General features: G+C 40.3%; 1 protein-coding gene across 1 annotated transcript; it reads right to left on the reverse strand.

The window, feature by feature from the left end:
• Positions 1-7,912: 7,912 nt before the first annotated feature.
• CAVIN2 (caveolae associated protein 2) lies at positions 7,913-21,245 on the reverse strand. The gene is made up of 2 exons (XM_061203489.1): positions 20,457-21,245; positions 7,913-10,372 (listed from the first exon to the last, which is right to left on the reverse strand). Exons 1-2 carry the CDS (start codon positions 21,177-21,179, stop codon positions 9,578-9,580), a joined length of 1,518 nt encoding a protein of 505 aa, XP_061059472.1. The 5' UTR covers positions 21,180-21,245; the 3' UTR covers positions 7,913-9,577.
• Between the last annotated feature and the right edge of the window lie 975 nt (positions 21,246-22,220).

The following is a 22,220-nucleotide window of genomic DNA, read 5'->3' on the forward strand; positions in this document are numbered from 1 at the left end:
TAAAAGCTTTTGTACCACCCCACATGCATGACTCCAGCCCAGGGGTTGGCAGTATACCATCAGTATCCCAGAGCACTGGACTTGTCTTGTGTCCCTCAGAAATGTGGGTTTTCCCAAATCAGCATGTCAGCACTACTCCAGAGGCCCAATCTCATTCATACTCTCACGGCTTCATTAAAGAAATACTCTGCTAGCTAGGAGTATTTTCCTCCTGAAGGCTTTTTGGGGCATCTGGTTTACCCATTGCATGGAGTAGAGGTTTAGACAGCACTTGAAGGGGAGAAATGGAGACTGGGGCCCACAAGGGTCCTTATCTGACCTGAGTCTTCCTGTCTGATGACACCAGAGGGGAACTTAGAATATTTCTTGGAATGTTCTTTAAGGCGTAGGACTCCCTGAGGGGCAGGCACAGGACAGGGTCTCTGCTTGTCTGGGTTTAAGGGCAGTATGGGATTTCCTCACAGCTTCTCTGTTGCATTTCTCTCTCTAGCAGTTGCCTCATACAAGGGTTTGTTCTTAAATTGCTGCTAAGTTACTACTAAAGTGCCCTCTTCTATGTCCCAGTAGTTAACCTGTAAAGATGTGTTTTTAGGACATCTCTTTGCAGGGGAGATGAATAACTCTAAGCTTTTAAGAGCAAATGACACATTTTTCAAAAATTAATGTAAATTCTTAAGCATTCACATTAGGTTTAATAGTCCATCTACATTTCAGAGCAGTGGACCAAGCTCTGAAGAGAAACTTTTGGCTCATGGATGCCTCACACAGAGAAAACACTCATGGAAATTGGGGCCATTATTATTGCTTACTGTGTTTTCATTTAAACTGATGAAAGCAGAACAGCTTGTCACTTCAGTAGAAAAAAAACGGAATGTATGAATTTTGTGGACGCTTCAAGAGTTGCAAGTTAAGACTAGTAATGTAAATCTATTTTTTAATGTCTAGTCCCATTCAAAGAACAATGAAAGGTAGTGGAAGTCTCTTCGTCTTTTTGTACTTAGAAGAAACAGATATGAAAAATTGGTATTCTAAAGCCATAGATCATACACTGTAGTTTAAGAACTTTAGAATGACAATAATTAGAAAGAAATGCATGTTTTGTGGAAAAAAGAAAGTGCTTTTTATTTCTTTGGTGTTGCTATGGAGAAAAGATGTGGTAATGCTCACAGGGTGGAACTTTATTCTTGTTCTGAAGCATAGAAAAATTCCTGACTTCAATTTAGTTTTAACTGATTTGTTCTGCTTTTCTATTTTCTTCCTTCTGTTCCCCCTCCCCCCTTCCTCTTCCCCTTCTTCTTCCTCCTCCTTCTTATCTTTCTTCTTCTTTTTTGGTACCCTTCCTTCACATGTGTGGACATTCTGTCAAAACACTTTTGTATCTAAATAGATCACCTCCTCCAGAAGTTATTATTTAAATTTACTTTGGAGAAAAATTACTTGATTCTCTTCCAAAATAGGGACTCCTGGGGAACCCATCTGCTCTAAGAGAAGTAGGTGTTTCAGGTAGAACAATGGGTCTGATGCAGACTCTGTCCACCAATTGAAAATCCTTGAGATAATAAATAATCTGTCTTGGTTTTAGGGATGATTCATTCTTGATTGCTTTGCTTATTCTTATGACTATTAAAAAAAATAAAAAGCTACTCCTATGTAGCTGTGATAAAGAATAATGTAGATCCATATTTGCAACTAAGGAAAGCACCAGAGAGATTAAATGAGAAAAGTTAGGTGCAACAAGATCCTGATTATTTAAATATAAAGAGAAAATATACATATATATCTTTTATATTTTTTCCTGGAAGAGTACATAAGAAAACTTTGACCATGGTTATCATCAGAGTATAGTGTTCGGAGAAGTGGGAAAAGGCTAACTTCTTTAATTTCCATTTAAAACCTTTTTGCATCATTTGAATTCCCTTACTATGTTCCATTATGTGGTAGGCAAAATTCTAAGATTGACCTAAGATTTACCACCTTCCTGGAGGACACACCCTGCATAATCCCCAGATCTGTGAATATGATAGATTTTACTCTTGCGATTTTATTATGTTACATGGTGTAATTTACTTGAAGAGAGATTATCTAGGTGGTCCTGACCTAATCACAGGAGGACCTATAAAGCCTGAGAGGTTTTTTTTGCTGCTCGAAGAAGAGGCAGTCAGAGATTCAAAGCACACTAAAGAATTGGATGTGCCATTGCTGGCTTGAAGATGGAGGGGACTACATGGTAAGGAATGTGAGCAGCCTCTAGGAGCTGAGAGCAGTCCCGGGTTGACAGTCAACAAGGAAGTGGGGACTTCCATGCTACAACTGAATGCAGGGAACTGAATTCTGCTAACAAGAATGTGCTTGGAAGCAGATTTTCCCCAGAGCCTCCAGATGAGATATCTTAATTTCAGCCTTGTGATACAATACGTTGAACCCAGCCATGTACAGCAGGGATTATCTGGGCATTAGGATTATGGACCATTTCCCCCTACTTAATAATTGTTTAATTAAATAAAAAATCTTAGGAAGTATTATTTTAAAAAACCAACTCATATTGTAAGGAGAATATGTACTCTTTCAAAGTTGGATGTAAAGTTACTTTACCTAAAGTAAGTCAAATTTTCTCATTGATTTCTATTGTGTATTTTTAATTATTCATTCCTGTCTCATCCTAGCCAAGATACTATATAACAGAAATTAGCGATGTGTTTCCATGAGAGAAAAATTCCCTAAAATTCAACAAACAAACCAAAGTCCCAAAACAAAATGAATTCGAAAACTTTTGGCAAGAGAGTGACTAAACAAGCAGTTTATTCCAGGGCACATTGGGATTGCAGGAGGGAAGGGCATGTCTTTTTGGTTTGCAGTGAACCAGTGAACCCAGTACCTTCACAAGTCTTGGTATACAGTATGTGCTCAAAACTTACTTGCGAATTAAAACAAATGAATGTGCTTGCTGTCAGTGTTGCGTTTTTAAAGACTATAGGTTTTCTTCCACTCAGAGTCTCCCTTCCACCATTTTGTTTCACACTTTAGCACAGAGAAATCTCTACTCTTGTGTATTCTTTACATCCACACAACTGTACTTTGTACTGTTTAGATTCCTTCTATCTCCATTCTGGAAATTTATGGTATGTTACACAGCAGAGCTACAGGATCTCCATTAACTATCTTGTGTGACTATTTCTCAAATAACAGTTTCCTTAAGGCTGAAGATTTATTTTTCTTGCAGATTATTTGTTCCTTCTTGCTTTGCTTCTGTAAATTCTAATTTGTATAGGGGGCTCCCAGCACTTTCCCCTTGCTCAATAGATAGAAAGTTCCTAGATGGCAAAGACTCTTCTCTTGTCAGTCTTATCCACAGACCCAGCACAGGGCCTGGCACATATAGATGCCCAATAAATGTTAATAAAATGGATACCTTTATTGGGGAAATGTTTCTTGCAGATAAAAACACCCTGCAGTTATTGGATAATTCAGGCCTAACTACTTTTGTTTAATCTCTGAAAAGTCTAGCTACAAGGTAGTTGGAAAATATCTTTTGGTCTCTGACAATAAAAAGAGTGATAGTAGAAAGAAAAAAGAGAGAGAACTAAAGAGATAATGGAATTACACCCAAGGTACATCAGTCTCCCTTTCTCTGGTTAATTTTTGGGGCCATCCCGTAAGCTAAGATATTCCTTTTCTCCATCCATCCTGAGAGGGAAGGTGGGGGGGGGGCTTCCTTTTATTATGTAGGAATTGAAAATTATTGATTTAAAGTTCCTAGGACATTTGATTTTTCAAATAAGGGCACATTGCTCAGAATACACTGCCTTTCTCTGCATGTCATTGGGGTTCTGGATACGACTAACCTGCACTGGACCTTGGAGAACATAGCTAATCCATGTGTTTCCATAGAGCTTAAAGTGATTGCAAGCATAAAGTTTCTCCTTAACAAAGGACATCTTTCCCCTTGTGCTAAATCGGTATCAGTTTTTTTTTTCCCCAACCCTGAGCTCTGAAGTCTCCATTTAGCATCCAGAAAATTGAGCTGTGTTCTTTTCCTTTAGTACCTCATTACTAACAATAAAGAGTTGAAGAATTGGAGTGTCGGCTGGCCATTTTGCTATGAAATATGGCAGAGCAGGGTGCAGACTTGCTTTTTGTCATCTGTAGGACCTCCAGGTTATTGATAGGAGTAGGTATTTTTCTACTGGAACATAGAAATGGAATAGTCACATGATATGCTCAGTTTACCCCAACAAAATACCTATCCCGTTGGCACCCAGGGGCTCTGCAGGTAACCCACAGGTAGGTAGTGCTCCTAATAACAGGAAGTGGTGCTATCCCATTAGAGAACATATAACCACCTTTCAGTGTGATTGGTGACTGTCTCCTCAGTGCATTGACTATGCAGCATTAACAGGAATCTTTTCACAAATGCAGTAAGTGGCAAGAGAAAATTTCTTACAAGTTCCGGCAAGGGTATTTTTGCATTTTCTATTTCCCTAAGAAAAATTTTGTGCTTTTTCTCAAGGCAAATCCAATCCTGTTAGTAGCTTTCTATTCCCATGTCTGTGCATCCAGGTGGGGAAGGAAAACCCAAGAGTGTTCACTTACAGACCAGGGGTCAGAAACTGATGGCCTGTGCTGAGGCTACATGCCAGCAGATAGTTCCAGTTGGCTCAAACGGTGATTAAAATGATTTGAGCTAGTTGCCAGAAATTAAAAGCCAGGAGCTTTTCATGTAAAAAAGAAATCTGAATTTTGGCTCTTCTTAAAAGAAGTTGAAGCTTTGGCAACACCGGGCCTGACTTCTCACATGGCAAATGGAGTTGGGTGGTAGATGCCAGTTTACCACAATTCAGGGTGGCTCCTAGAATGTACCATCGCTTTCTGGGAATTAGCAAATGCGCCACCTTCAGACTGGTGAAGGATGAAGGTGTCCCATAAGAGAGGTCACGGCCCACTTGTAACTGCTCTGCCACAATTGCTGCCACCACCTCGAACCATGTTACTTCTATGTGAACCCTTCAGGCATTTGAGTTTGTGACCACTGCCTAAGCCCTTGGAAGAAGCCACTGACCGCAGCATACATCCTGATGAATGAGGGCTGGCCTGGAGGGTTTTCTTTGATTGCTTGCCCACAGAAATGGAGGCAGCAGCATTTGCTTGATGTAGCTCCTTTTTTACGTTGAGAAGACAGCTGGACTATTTTGCAGGAATCATCTTCAAAGGCCAGGTCTCCATATCGTCACAGTTCACCTTACTTCCCAAACACCCACACGTCCCCCACCCCATGCTGATTTGCCATTTGCTCGTATTTTCAGCCTACGAGAGGATGTGTCCAGGCAGGATAAAGCAGTTTCTCTAGCATGACACAGGAATCTGACTCCTTTAACTTGGAGAGTTTGAGGCAGACTTCTTGTGCCATCTTTGAATTAGCTGATTCTAGTATCTATCTCTGTTGACAGCTTGCGCTTATTAAACTGTGCCCCACAGTGAACCCTGCAGCCACTGACAATGGACAATGCCAAGGAGCTGAGGAGCCCCTCTGTGGCCTCAGCAGACCTGAATAATAGTCTCTCTGTGGCTCCCCAAGAATCGTGAGCTGTTTTTTCTTAGCATTAGTATGACAATCATTAAAATCATTTACAAAGTGCAGCTCTATGTGATGCTGTATAAGGTGCGATAAAATGAAGTTAATACCACGCCATCAGAGAGCTTATAAAGTGACTCATAGTGAAGCACAGTTGGGTGATACAATTAGGAGTCTTGTTTTGGCAGTAGCATGGATTTCAGAGTGGGGTTGAGCACTGACTCTGACACTCAATAGTTACGTGAACTTGGACAAGTCTTTTAACTCTGACCTTCAAGGGAAAAATAGTTAAATTGTAACACGATGAGTGAGAACTTAGAGTGGTTAAGAACTCTGGAGTTCCCTCGCTCCCCTCATCAAAAGTCTCAGGTATAAAAACAGTACCTTTCTAATAGGATTCATTTGATTAAACGAGATAATGTTTGTGTCTAGCATGTGGTAGGTACACAGTACTCCTGACCATTGGCGTGCCCAGCCTGGCGTAAAGTAAACTATCAGAAATGTTGTTCTCTCTCCCCCATGCTTGTGTCTTCCTGCTTTGGGCACTATGAATTTCCAAGTGGGAAGGACAGATGGTTGTATTGCTCAATAAATATTTACTGAATTGGTTTTACAGTGGAAAGTCTTTAAGCGTATGAATATCAAGCTGTCTTGCTAAAGGTGTAGCTTCGTAATTGGGGCAGTTTGTGTGGAGAGTTAAAGATAATTTTAGAGTTTCAAATACTACAGGATAATGCAATGGTTAAAACAAAAATAAGAAGAATGTATCTTTAATAATGTGAGTTACTGCCTGTTCCCTTTAGGAATGAGGTCCTGGCTGCAGAAGTCTCTGTTTCAACACCCAGATCAAGGAGAATACAAAGGTTCAGTGCCAGTTTGATCTGAAACTTGTTTTGCAGTGTCACAGTCTTGCACTCTTAGGAAAAGACTTGTGGTTGCTATGGAACTGTTAATAATGATTGCCACCCTTACCTCAATTCCTCATACTCCTAATCTCCAACATAAAATCACTTAGACTTAGGCCGTAGGGCAGTAAACAAACTTTTGAGCAAGAATTAACTGGGTTTGGGCATTAGTGTCTTAATGTAGGAAATGACTTTCATTATAACCTTTACTTACACTAGTGGCTCGGCTATGTCAAAGGAGCTTCTAGTTTCCTGATAGTGAACTGAAACGCAGGAGGTTCAAACCTTGTTCTTCTGCATGAGCATTGCTAAAAGCAGAAACATTTTGGGCTTTCATCTTACAATAAATGTAAGAAAAAAATATTTATTTTGTGCAGAACTGGCCTTAGTGTGGGTCTTTTATTTTCATGTATAAAAAGAAATTCAACCATGTACTAGATTCGTAAGTGGAAAGGGAAAGAAGAAAATATTCCTGTTGAAATATATATGTCTATATATTTTAAAAATAAAATCTCACGGAAAAATCTCACTGTTGCTCTATTTCTGTGAGATCTGTGATCTGTGTAATAGACACTTCTTGTTCCTGAATTATATTTCTAAGATAATGATCTCAGTGTTTATTAATGTATAATCCTTGGGGGAAAACTAATCCAGTTCTTGAGCTCCAGGCACATAAAGTTAGGAATGGGTTATTGGGTGGGTATGAAGAAGACATAACTAATTTGGGGACTTTGTAGCCTCACCAGTATGCAAATAATTCAACAATAAACAGAATAACTAGTTTTCATTTCCACAACTGCTGCTCTCTCTAATCCCTACAGTATGTGTTTTCCAACAATTAGCTGGCTTAATTCTCTGTTCCATTGGTTAGGATTTTAATGTTTCAAATGAGGAACAGAGAATAAATGTCTGTCAGTCAAATCTAAAAAGATGCCTGACATGCAGATAGTTTCTAGGAACAAATAACATAAGCATTTTTGAAAAGGAAATGTAAACCTTGCATTAGCTCTGGATGGCCCAACTCCTTGGCTGCAAAAAAGTAACAGCAACTTTGTAAAGGTTAAACAGGCATGTTCAGGGCCCTGAGTGAAATTTAGTCTTCTACCAACTGGATGGCACTGCAGAAGACAAAAGTGTATCTGTGTGAATAAACTGAACATACAGTTCAATACATTCATGTTTGCAGGGCTATTTAAGGTATTATAAGGTCTGGTACAAAATAATAAAAATGCAGATGGAACTATCAAATTCATCAAGCTGCTACAATAAATTCAGATGCTCTCCAGAGCTGGCAAGGTGATGTCAAGAAAGTTAAACTTGAAGAATAAGACTTGGATTTCTAAATGAGATTGGGGAAAAAAGAAAGCAGAGTTAATAGGGGAAATCAAGAATAAAAAATCAACATTACGGCTACATTTGGAGGAGAGTTTAATAATCAATTCTTTCTGCTTTTTTAAAAGTTTTCTGCCAAGAAACTGACATTGTTATGTACTTTTTATTTTTTGGTTTATTTAGTCTTCTTTAACACAGCCATTGTTAGTTCAACAATCTAATATTTGGGGTACATTATTGCAAAATAAGGACACAGCTGTATCAGTTATGCCATCAATACATTTGTTAATCCTATCCCTTTTATAAGGCAAAGCACAGTTTGTTAATACTGTTTTAGATTAGCTGTATTTGTAAGGTTACTTATAATGAGTGGTACATACTAAAGGTAGGGAATTTGCTCTCTGGTACAACTGTCTTTAAACTGTAATAGTTTTCTCAAAACATTACCATTCTGTAATTAAAAATAAAGGAATATTTTAGTATAATGTTAGGCAGTAGTAAAAATTACCCTGTCTGAGTAAATGTGCACATACACATAAACACTAGCATGCTTTAAGAAGTTGAGAAACATATTAATATTCTGTGAAATTAATATATAAATAAAATATGACCTGGAATGAAATTACCATTATGTACAAAAAAGGAAAACTCGACTCTTTCCCTTCCCAAACCTGTTGATTCTAACGTGTTACAAACCTACATTACAACATTTGAAGTGTAAGGATTATTTCAAATTTGGAAAACATTAAAGAATAGTACGATCCAACTTCCTACAAAAGGCAGTATGTATTAATTAATTTTGAAGATTTATGTTCATTCCAATGTTAAAGAGACATCCTTTTGAACTTCCTTAGAGAAATATTTGTAATGTCTTTTATTAAGAAAAAAAATGTAGCTTTAACACAGTAAAATGTTTTTTTAGATTATTTGAAAATATTAGAAAATAAAAATATTGTGAAGATATAACATATTATTCTAGGATAAATGAATTTCTTCAGCATTGTTATATGAGTAAATACTTGAACTAATATCGTAAATATTTTACTTTTGAGCACATGCTTTTTTCTCTTTGTCTTCATTCTCTTTGCCATTCTTTGTTTCCTGTTTCTTTTATTTTCCAACTTCTCCTTAGTTTTCTTTTTCTAATAGTCCCAACTTTTCTACATATCTTACTTCGTTAGCTGAACATTATAGTCTTTCAATTTCTCCTTCATTTTCAATAAACAATGTTTTCTACTAAGTAAATAGCCAACTTTCTCTTCTACCTTTTAAGAAAAGTGTTTTCTTCTTGAAATATAAAGTAGTTATCTCTTTAGCTTAAATACATATGTATATTATATATCACACACTTAAAGAATATAGATTCACAGAATTCTATGGAAATTCAATATATTAGTGGTACGCTTATTCAGCAAGCTTATGGAATGACAAAAAATGAATCACATTTCATGATTTAGTATCTTACGTAGCCTCTGATGTTTCTGACTTAGCCAAATTGATCAGTGTTTTTTGACTACTCCATTTCTTCTTCTGGGCAGTCTTGGAGAACTACAGAAATGGAACCTAAGAGTAAATTAGAAGTGTAGACCCTGACAGGTTGCCTTCATAGTAAATCTCGGGCACGTGTGTGCGCCTGCTGTGTAGTAAATGTTGACTACCTGGACGGTAACACGGTGTGAGTGGGGAGTGCTGGAGGTGTACAGGAGTTTGTTTCTAGGCTCTGGTTACCCACTAAACTGAAAGCACAGGCTGGGCACAGAGCGCTGTGCCTTTAGGCGGTCTGGTCCACCTGGAGCACAGCTGGCTGCACCGGCTCCTCATCTGACCGCTCTGTCTCGTGGGAGGTTAGCACGTAGTCTCCATCATAGCACACCTGCTGTGCCTGTTCCAAGGCCACCGACTCTTCTTCTTCATCTTCCACAATGGTCAAGTCGATGTTGCTGTCCATGGCCGAGTCACTCCCTCTTGAGGCCGCCCTCCCAGCATCCCCCTCCGTGCTCTTCCCTTCCACCAGTACACTGGTGAGGGATGCTTCGGAAAGACCCTCCGCAAATGAGCTCTCCTCTTGGTCATTCGGCACCTCACTGCTAGGCATGTCTTCTGACTTGGTCTCATTTTCTGCAGGGTTTTCTCCCTCTCGGACTTTCTTTCGACCGAAAGTGAGGGGAGAGACCTTGAAGGGGGAGCTTTTCCCTGAGGATGTTTTCTGGTGATTGGAAGTGAGAGATTTCTTAATCTTCTCTCTCCTCTCTGCAGATACGATCTTTGTCCCCAGCTTGTTCATCTTTTTCTCGATGTTCTGGCGGGAAAATGCTTTCTTGAGGCTATCCACTTTCCGGAGACTGGATCTTTTTATTTTCTCTGCCCGGCTTTCTTCCATCTTTTCCTCTGCACTGTCTTCCAGGGCCTCCTCGTCATGGGGCAATTCATCATCGGACGAGAGGTCCACTGTGTGCAGAGTTTCCTCCAGGGACTTGTTTTCATCAGCATGCTCCTCTTCCTTCCCTTCCGCTAGGCTGGAAGCTGGCTCTTTCACAAACACACTGGCAGGGATCTCATTTTCTTCCTGAAAAGATGGACAATGTAAATTTCATGTTAATAACACATTTCACAAATAGTCCTGAACTGTTGTAATTTCTGGGTATGTGTTTTTGGCATGACAGAAACCAAAGGTCTGTGGCTATAGTTTTCTAGAATATGAAAAGTTAATTCTAAACTGATCAAGTCATTCCGCTTAGGCTGGATAAGGCCAACAGCTGCCTGTTGGGAATATTATGAGGGCATCTGGCAAGGGCTCTATCAGTGACAGGCAGGGAGGGAAGTGGGCTGTGGGTCAGACAAGACAAGGAAGCTGCCTAGATAAAGGAGCTAAAGTAAGTTACTGTGAACCCAGAGGGCCTCTCTCTCATACCCTCAGGCTCTATTCCTGCCAAAATCCCACTGCAAAAGAGCCTGGAGGTCAAGTTAGAAGATAAAAGATGAGGACTTCCCAGTTCTCTCCCCTGCCCCATCTTTTCCTTAAGTGTCAGGCACCAGGTAAAGCCTCTATCAGGTTCCCTCCCCAAGTAGAAGTCAAAAGTAAAGGCATGGTCAACCTTGGTATCTGTTTAAAAATGCACACTAATTTTTCTAATGACCTAATTTTGGAGTAAGAGAAGCAAGGGCCAGCCTTACTGGGGACCCACTCAAGAAGCCTTGTGTTTAGAATGTCCTTTGTGGGCATTATAAGGAGAGATGGTATACTACGGCCATTTCTGGAGTAGTAAGGGGGAATCATGCTGCCAGGCATAGCTTATCAAGCCTCTCGGTTAAATAGGGCTTCCTTGGGCAGGAGTACTTCAGCCTCCACCTAGGGTGAAGAGTGAAGAGGGAAACTAAGGAATCTGTGCCCCCTCCCCTTATTCCCAGCACGCCTCTTTCTCCAGCTTCTGGGTGTACAAAGATCTGCCTCTCCCTCTGCCTCAGGGAGCAGAGCCTGAAAACTTGCCTCCAGAGAGTGCAAGGGGGGATGGTTCTCCAGCGTAGCGAAGCAGGGAGATTTGAACTCAGACAGACTTGGGTCACACAGCATAGGAATCCCTTTGATTTTTATATTTTTCTTTAAATACAGGAAAATGAGAGCCAGCTAGCAAAGTGCCTTCACATTTTCATTGGAAGAAATGGCACAGTGGAAAGAACGTGTGACAGGAGGCCTGAGTCTCAGTTCTTTCTGTACTGCTCAATGGCTCTGAGGCCTTCAGCAAATAACTTAATCTCCTTGGGTCTCAGTGTCTTCCAAATGTGAACAAGAGGATTTGACCCAGATTAGCAGCTTTCAAACTGCACTCCCAAGGGTATTAGGAGTTCTGCAAGAATGCCAAGGTGGGCCAGGCTCCAGAGCCCACTGCCAGCCGGGCTTCATGCAGAGCCTCAATGTTACCTGATTATATTGTGGACTGCCCAGTAAACTTTCAGTTTGAAAAATAACTGGATTTAGTGAATTTAAAAGTCTATGTGTTAAAAAAATAATAATAAATAAATAAAAGCTCAAAAACAAAACAAAACAAAAAGTCTATTTGGGAGCTAAACTTCATGCAAAGTTTATGTTAATGGTAAGAACTTCCCTTCTTGTTTTGCAATTTTGATTGACTGAAAAGTCAATAAAATTGGGGTAGTGATCAAAAATATGTTCTAAGGGTATACCTGTATACTTTCAACTTTTCACTACAAAGACTAAGTGAACAATGTTTTAATATAGAGAAACTTAAAAATCCCTCTCCTTATTAGTCACCAAATAGTATAATTACAATACTCTCTGAAAAGATACAGCCCCATGTCCCCCCCTTACACACACATACTCATAACAGAGTATGAGTTCCATAAATTGGTTAGAAACAAAGTCTTGGGTAGAGTAAAAAGCAGCATGTCTGGTTAAATAGAATCCTTGGTAGAGTTAAGAAATCCCAAATTCTGTTTCCCAAAGCTTACTCCCACTTTGACTATCACAGAATGTCAGAAACACAGTATAAAAGATAAAGTAAAAACTTGAAATTTGCACGGGATTCCCACAAATAACTTATGACATGGACCTTTACAGAGAGCAACTCTGCCACACTTCAAGTCTTGACTTGCCTCTTTTTCTTTGGCGTGTATTCCCTGTGAGGGTGGGAACTTTTGTCTCTTGTTCACTGTTAAGCCCCTGTGACTAGAGTAGTTCCCGACAGCTCAGCAGTTATTTGTTGAATGAGTGCATGTTGAGTGAGGAGGCTTTCTAAGACAGCCCTGAGGGTGGCTAGAGTGGAGACTGCCCCTTTGTCGGGCACTGCAAAAGAATGGACTTAGCTCTGTGTCTAGAAGGACATTTGCTGACTGCTGCTGCCACTGGGAAAAGAGGAGAACCAGGCCTAAGGGGCTCAGCAGTTTCCATTTTTAAGGAAGGATTTTATTCTCAGTGGATGAGCATTACTAAAAGAGGGGCAGACTGCAGAAATAGCTAGGGCTCTGATGCTTAGTCCAGAAGCAAAATTACTTCTGGGGTTTGACAAGAGGGTTGGGAAGGTTTGACAGGAGTTGCTTGCAGGAAAGGAAGAAACCAAGAGCTCAGTAAAACATTATTAAAAGTCCTCAGTAAAGAAGGCAGAAAGTCAGGTGGAAAACTAAAAATAAGCCTTGCTTACTAGAGGAGAGGTACATTTTGTGTAGTATAATCTCAGGTTAATCAAAGGTTTACCTTTGATTACTGTTGATTACCCTGATAACTTCCCTTTCTTCAACCTCAACAAAAGATGTCCATATTAACTGTACTTCTAAAAGAATTAAACCAATAATATTGCATTTTTAATGCAGTATAAATTTTATTGTTAAAAAAGCACAGTTACTGTTGAGTCTTAGACTCTTGTCTCTCTCACCATGTGTCCTTTGAGGACAGGTTTGGGAAAAGTGCATTATCAGGTGAATCAGAAGTGATCTGTTGGTAGATCACACTGCATACATGAGGGCAGTCGAGAGATGGTGGGAAACCCAATTGAACTCTTTCAGACAATGTCGGGGAAATTTATATAAGGACTCTTTGATGCCAACTATGAAAATAAACCCAGCAGGAACAGACATAATCCAGAATGAGTTGGCTGTGTCTTAATACAACTGGAAACAAGTGAGATATGCCTTTTTGGCCAACTGCTATGCTTCTGCTGTCATTTTTATTACTCAAGCAGTATTTTGGGTTATGTCTACTGGACAGTGTTTATTTTGTGACTTCTTATAGTTCTACTCTGAAGGTAAGCAAGCCCTTTCCTTTCACACAGAAATTTGTGAATGTCCAAGTACATGTGGGACTTACATTTCCATAATGTTTGTTTAGAAGCAGAAAAATGCTGACACTCTTCAAAATCTCTATTCTTTAGTAAAATGTATACATGGCATTTGACTATAAAGGAATGATTATAGTGGTGGAAATTCAACTTCAACTTCAGACAGTGGCTCCTCTGTAACTGCACTGTCCCCCAGGTGTCCAGTCTTACCTGCTCATGTGCCCTCCTTCAGTCCAATTACACATACCTTATGGAAACACTTGATATTTCACCTGCCTACAGGTGAGGTGATACTTCTGCCTTCAGCCTCCTGTTGTAATGTTTTTGATCTGCTTTCTCTTACAGATTCTAAGATTGATGGCTCTTTCAAGGGGGAGGATCAAATATACATCCTCAATTCTGTCACCGCTTAACTATGCTAGTTACCCATATATCCACTTGGGGTTTGTAACTCCTTAACATGGCATTAAGAACCCCTTGTGAGTTGCACTGCTTCCTTGGATAGTTCTACCCAGGAGAGGCCCCCAGCTGCAGCTGACTATTTGCCCTATAGAGTTATTTAAAAAAATTTTTTTAACATCTTTATTGGGGTATAATTGCTTTACAATGGTGTGTTAGTTTCTGCTTTATAACAAAGTGAATCAGCTATACATATACATATATCCCCATATCTCTTCCCTCTTGCATCTCCCTCCCTCCCACCCTCCTTGTCCCACCCTCCCTATCCCACCCCTCTAGGTGGTCACAAAGCACCAAGCTGATCTCCCTGTGCTAGGCAGCTGCTTCCCACTAGCTATCTATTTTACATTTGGTAGTGTATATATGTCCATGCCACTTTCTCCGGATTTATTTTCAAAAAGGTACGTAGCCCCACTGATGCAGCTGCTCCTGGTTCTGACCTTTCTCAAGGACCCTTAGGGGTTTTTTAAAGGAAGGGAGAATTAATCAGTACACTTCTAACATATATGAATGATATGCTTGCACCATAAAAGAGAAAAGGAATGGAAAGAACTCTTGAGAAAGTGGCATTTTTCCTTGCACTTTCGCTTGTTTGCTGTTTATATTGATTCTTGTGAACTAACAGTCTCAGTCTTATGTGCAGTTATCAACACAGAGAAACTGGCCAACATGCTGGGTACTTCTTGGGTTGGTGCTCATGGAAGCAAATCTTCTTTGCATATATATAGATACACACACTTTAAAAGAGAAGGAGACTCTGACTAGCATTAGAAAAGGAAGCTACAGTAAGTCATTTAAAAGCTTGAACAGGCAGTTTGCTCTCCTGTCACTAACTTATCATCCCCATTGTTAGAAGAAAATAACAAAGGCTGTTACATTCCCACAGGGATGTGGTGGCATCCTAGAGGGATATGAAGACCATAAATCTGTGTCCATGGAATGTTTTATCCAATAATCTCTAAATAATAGTTATTAAAATGGAACTATGCTCACCTGACATTCTGATTTATAGGTCTCTTTTACACATTGATGGTTTTCTCCAATTTGTGTTTCTGAGGTACAGAAAAGTGGATAAAGTGCCAAGTGGATAAAGCCATTGATTAGAAATGTACCCCTAAGGCAGCTGTTGGTGGAATCAGCAAGTCATAAGAATAAAATGCATTAGTTACAATCCCTGAGCAGTCTTTCACATTCTCGAGGATTTAAAAGTTTCATTATTTTTCAGTGTTATCGAGGGTTCAGTTCTTTTTTAAGATCACACTGGTTAGGTGTTCTTTGTTGCACACACACAAAAAAACACAAAACAAAACAAAAAACAAACCACACTGAATTATTTAAAAGCTATTGTAGAAAACCCAGTAAACATGAACTTTGCCATAGTGGGATTATAGTGTTTGTTTTCACTCATTTCATAATTCAACTCTATAATTTCTGTTATTAATAAAATGAAACCTTGCTAGTCACTTTGTTTCTCAGGGCCTCTGCTCCTTTGATATAAAATGAGGTTAAACTAAATGATTGTTGAGGTGCTTTCCAGCTCTAAAATACTTGATTCTGTGATATTAACCTAAATCCCATGAAAACTAGTCTAACAGATTGCAAAAGTGATCTCACAGTGTACAAATGCCAAACATGCTTTGTTTCATGCAAGAATCAAAACTATAGGACCTGAGTTGCATTGGAGAACACTTTTCACTTGTTCAATTCAAACAGATATGGATTACAAAACAACAGAAGGGGCAACATTTACTTGGAAGGGCTGCATCTGAGATAGAGTCTCATTTTTTAATATATGAAAGAAGTAATGATTCTTTTGAAGAAATACCGACAATAATCAGTTATTCATTTAAAGTGCCTGAGGCAGTGCTGACATTCAATAAGTGTAAATAATAACAATAAGAACTAGTATTTTGTTTATCTCATAAACTAAAGGGCACCGGATAAGTAGCACATCAAAACCAGTATCCCATTATGGGAATATTAATCAATGTGATACAAACATCGCGAGCTGTCATATACAGGTGACTTTGGTTATCTATATGCCCATTTCTTCTAAGTCTGTACTAATTTAGCAATTTTCAGAGCAGTGGCTTTGGATAAATACAGTCTTTAAAAAAATTAATTTAAAAATAATCTGAAGATGTTATACTTTTTAGCACCTTTCTAAAATTCTGTTCTCATCAAAGGAACCCAAATGATGAATATCTGAACACATTTATAGGCTTGATTCTCCATGAATGTAGTCACAGCAAACATCTAACTTCTACTCTTTTCACCCAATTTCACAATTTTATGTGGATGAAAGTGTAAACTGTCCATGAGTACTCTCATTTTGTTCCCTGGATTTGAAATCATTCCCAAACTGCTTTGTCAAGTAATCATTACTAGAACTTTAAGAGGCCTTAAGTGGGCATCACACCCTCAGTGCCAGTTACCTGTGAAATTCTAGTCTCTTCAATCAACAGAGGAAACTTCCTCTTAACTGTAAATTCACTGATCTTTGTACAAATTTTATTTTTAGTAAAAGATACATATGCACTTACAGGCAAAGAATTAGTCTCATTAGTCTTTAGCATTTTCTTTTTGATCAGCAACCTCTCTGAGTCTTATTTCATTTATACTGGCTCCTGTTACAGTATTTTGAATTCAAACATTGATCTTAAGCCATTATTTAAAAAAAATATAAAAAGGGAAGCTGCTAAGTTTAACAAGGATTTTACAATTTATTTTATTGCTCAAAAGGAGATGCATTTTCTCCAGTTTTAGATTCTACTGGTTATAATTTGAAGTAATTGCTCAGACATGAGAGGCTTAACAGCTACAACAATGTTGTAAGTTTAGCACAGACTTAAATAAATAAATGACGTATTTTAAACAGGACAAATTAAGGACAAATTTCAGAATTAAAAAAAATGCTAATATGTATCTAGTGTTACTAGCATCTAGTAGATCAACCAACCAACCAACCAACCAACAAACCAACCAACCAAAAAGCACCTACAGATTTTGGAGAACACAACAGGACTTTACAAACTGGCAACATAATCTTCTAAACACTATAGGACTGAATATGATCCAGTCAGGTGACAGATTTTCTTTCTTCACTCTCCTATTTTTACATTAATTCTTTTTGTCTTAAACTAGAAAACCAGTGGATTTAGTAAGGGAAAGTCTAGCATAGGGGTCAAGTGGACTGAAAGTGACAAACAACTTAGAGACCTGAAGTGGCACCTGGTACATTATCTGCCCTCCTCACTCTGCAGGTCTAGAAAACATCTACCCTGTGCCCCACTGTGAAGACTGTGCTGCTACTAGAAGGGTCTATTTAGAGTAGGCCCTTTGGGCAGAGTCCTGTGCTTTTAAAGGACTTTTCTTTCCTTTGCTCTGGTGGTGATGTAATACTGATTTCAACTCGGTAGTTGTCATACAATGTATGGCAGGGAGTGGGAGTGTGTGTGTATGTGTGTGTGTGTGTGTGTGTATGTGTGTGTGTGTTTAGCTTTTAATAAATCCCAACTAAAAAAGCAAAAGCATAGCTGTTTGAAGATCCTGGGTAGGGTGAGATGAGTTTTTACTAAAAAGCCATATTTCTAACCAAGCACAAGTATAGCCTTCTCTCCATGCAAATGCATTGCAGATCCACCCAGGAAGAGCTTCAATTCTTTGAGCTTACACCATGACAGTCGCTAACCATTTAAAATATGTTATTCCATTTATTCCTCACCCTATGAGAGAGATATGAGGGAAGAAGCATTAATGTTTAAGAGCGTACACTTTGGAGTCAATTAAATATGAGTTGAAATCCCAGCTTCACCACTGCCTACTAAATAGTTTCAGACAAGATATAAGTATCTCTGAATCTCAGCATCCTCATCTGTAAATTGGTGCAGTTGAGATAAACTACAGAAAGATACTTAGCAGAGTATGCAGGGCTTATTAGAGCTCAAAATACTTTTGCTCTTTCAAATATTAATAAGATGTACAGATGAGGAAACAAAAGCTTGGAAAAGCTACACAATGTGCACAAGATCACGTCTGGCAAGTGGTGAAACTAGGATTTGAACCAGTGTCTGTATGACAAAATTTATCTTTTCTCAACCCCTATACTGGACCACTCTCTAACACAAGTTATTATTATATCCATTGGCATAATGGATATAATAATTATAACGGATATAACAATTTACTACCCTAGAAACCCCTACTTTAAGAAGGATCAAGAGAAAGAGCAACTTTTCCACTGAGGGACTTCATTTGTATTTGTTTTTTCAGAATAGTCATCTTGCAATGCCTTGAGAGTTGATATTTCTGATATCCTTTAGGCTAATAAAAGATCTTACATTACATGACTTAAGAAAGGTCCAGTTCCTTGCCCCTCTAATTCTTTGTCTCCTAAACTGCTCTTTCAAAAAAGTCCTTGGGGGCTGCTTGCTAAGAGGCCCTGAATGGAGCCTGAACACATTGCTTTGGATTCTCTTAGCTTCTACCTTGGTCTTGAGCCCCTGTTTCACCTTGTCCTCACTATATGGAGAATTCCTACCGTTTCTGGCTGTAATTTCACACCTGTCAATCCAATGTGACAAAACAGGAGACCATGGCAGGGCTTCAGCAGCAGCCCGTGTCTTTAAGTTACCAACAGTTGTTTTTTTAAATGTCAGATTTACAGTTCTCTTGAAATTTTTAGTCACGTATCTTCTCCATCCCTCTCCCCAACACCTACAGAACATCCATGGCAAAACAAAACAAAAACTGATCCCGACATACTGTGATTTTCCTCTACTACATAAATAATTTTTTGTTTTTCCTCCTTAACTGAGGGACAGGACAAGAGAGAATCTCTCTGATTCATACTGGAAGGAGGGAAATTTCCTTTGATGACTCAGATTTAAACAGGTCTGTATATGTTTGGTTTTGTTTGGAGATCAGTGTTTAATTTAGAAATGCCTTGAGAGTTGAGATTTATAGTATCTTTTAGGCTAATAAAGTTAGGATCTTATATGGCTTAAGAAAGGCACAGTTACCATATCTCTTTTTAGTTCATCTGGTTCATGAAAAGCTATTCCATTTGCATTAAAAGCTAAGAAATTTCCGGTCTGCAACAGACTGCAAGGTATAGAAGGATATCAGCTGCCTGAAGCTTTACAACATCAAGTGCAATGTGGGGGGATAAAAAAGTAGCGAGATGAGTCTTTCCTTTTTTGGAGGAAGGAGGCTTAGGTTCTAAATTGGCAGAGCAGATTCATTTAGAAAAAGAAGGCTTCCTCGGTTTAAGTTCCAATTTCTAAATCTCTTTGGGGAGATGAAGGCTCTTCTTGTGTGCCTTTCACAATCAAACATTTGGTTATAGCCTCTCCCCTCCGTGGCTCTGAAATCCTCTCCTATTCACGTGGTCACAATGCGACAGCCCTGGGGCAGGGATGGCAATTGCTTCCTGGGCTCTGTGCTGGCTGGGCTCCACTGGGCGGAAGGGCTTCCAGCATTAGGCAGGGCTGCCCTTGGATTCACAAACGCCCACCACGTGGCGGAACAACAGTCCCACGCAATCTCCCTGTCCCCAAAGAGCCTCTTGCTACATTAATTGCATCATTGATGCATTACAGAAATTAAGTGGCCTTTTCATTCCAAGGCAACCATTTGAAGGAGAAAATATCCTAGGCTAGCCTTTGTAACTGTAACTGATAACACTGCTTTTGTTTTACTTTACAGTTGTGGTCTCTCTCTGAGCAACGAGAAGCATATCTAGTGTGTTTGTAGAGTAATGCTCTATAGTTTCAGTGCATTATTTGCTAGAAAAAAGCTCAACAAGATTGCTTTAGCCAAGAGTCTCAAAAGTAGAAGGCCAGTTCATCTCTAATGGAATCAATCTTCAATACTTGGTTAGTCCCCAGAACATTGGTGACCTTTGGACAAAGGGAGGCTTTAAAAAGTTATGAATTTGACTTGATTAAAAAACAAAACAGAAAACTCACATGATCACCTCATTTCCACAAAGAGTTAATAAACAGCCACTGCATTAATTTGCCCTGTCCAGCTAACAGCTGCAGTCAGAGCCCCAGGTTCACAATGCAAAGAGACAAGTGAATTTGACTAGTGTGCCCGCACCTGCTCACCTTCCCAACCTGTATGGAGGTGCTCCTGACAAATGACCCCGACCTGCTAACTCCTGAGGCACCTGCGTCGGGTTTAGGCTGCAGTGACCTGGGGAATTCCCACCCCTGTGTGTAGATTTCACAGGCGCCTGCTGAAGGCAGCGGGGACAGTGCCTCGTGTGCGTGTGCGTGTGTGTGTGTGTGTGATCCCTGACAGGCAGGACAGATGTACAGATGGCTGTGAGAGCCAGGCGACTGAGATCATGGCTGCGGAGGAGTCCCCGCTGGGTGGGCGGAGAGTAGGGGCACTGACCTGGAAGATGAGCACCTTGAAATGGTTGCGCCTGAGGAGCTGGGCGTGGTTGGTCTCGAGCCGCTTCACTTGCGCGCACTGCCTCTCCAAGCGCTCCTTGACGGCGCGCGTGTGGGCGCTGACCTTGCGGGACCTCTCCAGCAGCTTGCTCACCGTGTTGCTGGTGGAGGCCTGGTACTTGGAGAGCTTGGTGAGGTCGTTCTGGATGCCCTTCACGGAGCCCTCCAGGCTCATCTGCCGCAGCTCCATCTTGTGCTGGTTCTCCTGCACGGCGTCCAGCATGTTCACCAGCTTGTCCAGGAGCGTGAGCACCGTGACGGCGTTCACCTGCGCGTTGTCCCGGATGGCCTCTTCCGTGCTCCCCGGGTTCAGGCTGGGGCTCGGCGTGGAGGAGGGCGCCGGGCTGGAGCTGCCCGGCTTCTCCTGCCGCATGTCAGGACCCGGGTGCTGGAACTTTTCGGCTTGCGCAGCGTCCTCCCCCATAGCTGGGCAGGTGGGAACTTTCTTCTGGCTGCGGCGAGAAGGACGGTGGAGAGGGGTGCAGAGCGTGGCCCTCTGGTTTGAGCTCAGAGCACCGCTCTCTAGGACTGGCAGAGGTTCAGACAGGCAACAACTGGCTACACTGATCAGGGGAGCTGCATTCCAGCTGCTCTTAAAAGACCTACTCCACCCAGTGGGAGGCGAAGGAGACAGAACGGAGAACCACTCAGGGTTTAGAGGCATGCACACACTTCCTAACGGCGTACTCCTCGGCACAGGTCACTTTCCTGCAGTTTAGCTTTTCTTTCCTGTGCCTCTTCCCTTTTAAAAATAAGTTCAATGTCATATTTCACTCATGACTTCATCTAGAGGCGGAGAAAAACACGCTAATTTGGCCCAGCTCCACAGTCTCCAATTGGCTAAAGCTAGTAAACTTTTCTCTGGCTGCTATGCTGCGTATGCTACAGAGTGCCTGTTTCTTTTTTTTTTCTTCCTGGATACAAGTTGTTGTAACGGAAAGTATTGTTTGCCTTTGCCCTAGAACAGACTGATGGGCTGCAGGACGCCTGGTGTCCTAATGGAAGGGGCCAAGTTTAAAGGGTACTTGCAGTCAAGCTTGTAGTGTTACTTTTTAATTTCCAAAGGGATAGAAGTAACATAATGACAAGGAAAACAGTCCAGTTCTTACTCTTGCAATTGGTGATGCAAGATAAGATGAAAGAGATTGAAATTCAGGGATGTTAAGACATGCGATGCTGTTACAGTTATCATGTAATAGATGGAAATTTTCTGAATGACCACTTTAAAAAAAGAGTTTCTTTTGAGAAGTAAAATTGACATAGGAAAAGCCAAAAAAAAAAAAAAAAAAAAAGTATGGTTTCTTTAAGAACTTACCATGCTGATTTGTTTTAACTAATTTTGAATCAGGGCTGAGAGATTTTCTCAAATGCCCACCTCTGCAAGGCATTTATTGACACGTGCCCAGAAGTGTGACTCTCAGGCAGGTTGAGCTGGAGTTTCTGAAGTGCTTCTAATGTTTGACATTTCCAAATTCCTGCTCAGTGAAGTGGCACACCTGTTCTAAAATGTGGCCCTCCTCAGCTGAGCCCTTGGGACTTGGGGCTTATTTCCTAAAACGACTTTACATGCTTGAATTGGTTTTAAACGTATCCAGCCTTTGAAAGTGCTTTCAGCAGGAAGTTTGTAACAGGCCTTCAATGTACAATTTTAAGAAGAACAAATACCAGCTCATTTTGGGTCAGGGTTGATAATGGAAAAAGTGCC

This window comes from Eubalaena glacialis, chromosome 1 (genome assembly GCF_028564815.1).
Source record: "Eubalaena glacialis isolate mEubGla1 chromosome 1, mEubGla1.1.hap2.+ XY, whole genome shotgun sequence".
Taxonomy (NCBI): Eukaryota; Metazoa; Chordata; class Mammalia; order Artiodactyla; family Balaenidae; genus Eubalaena; species Eubalaena glacialis.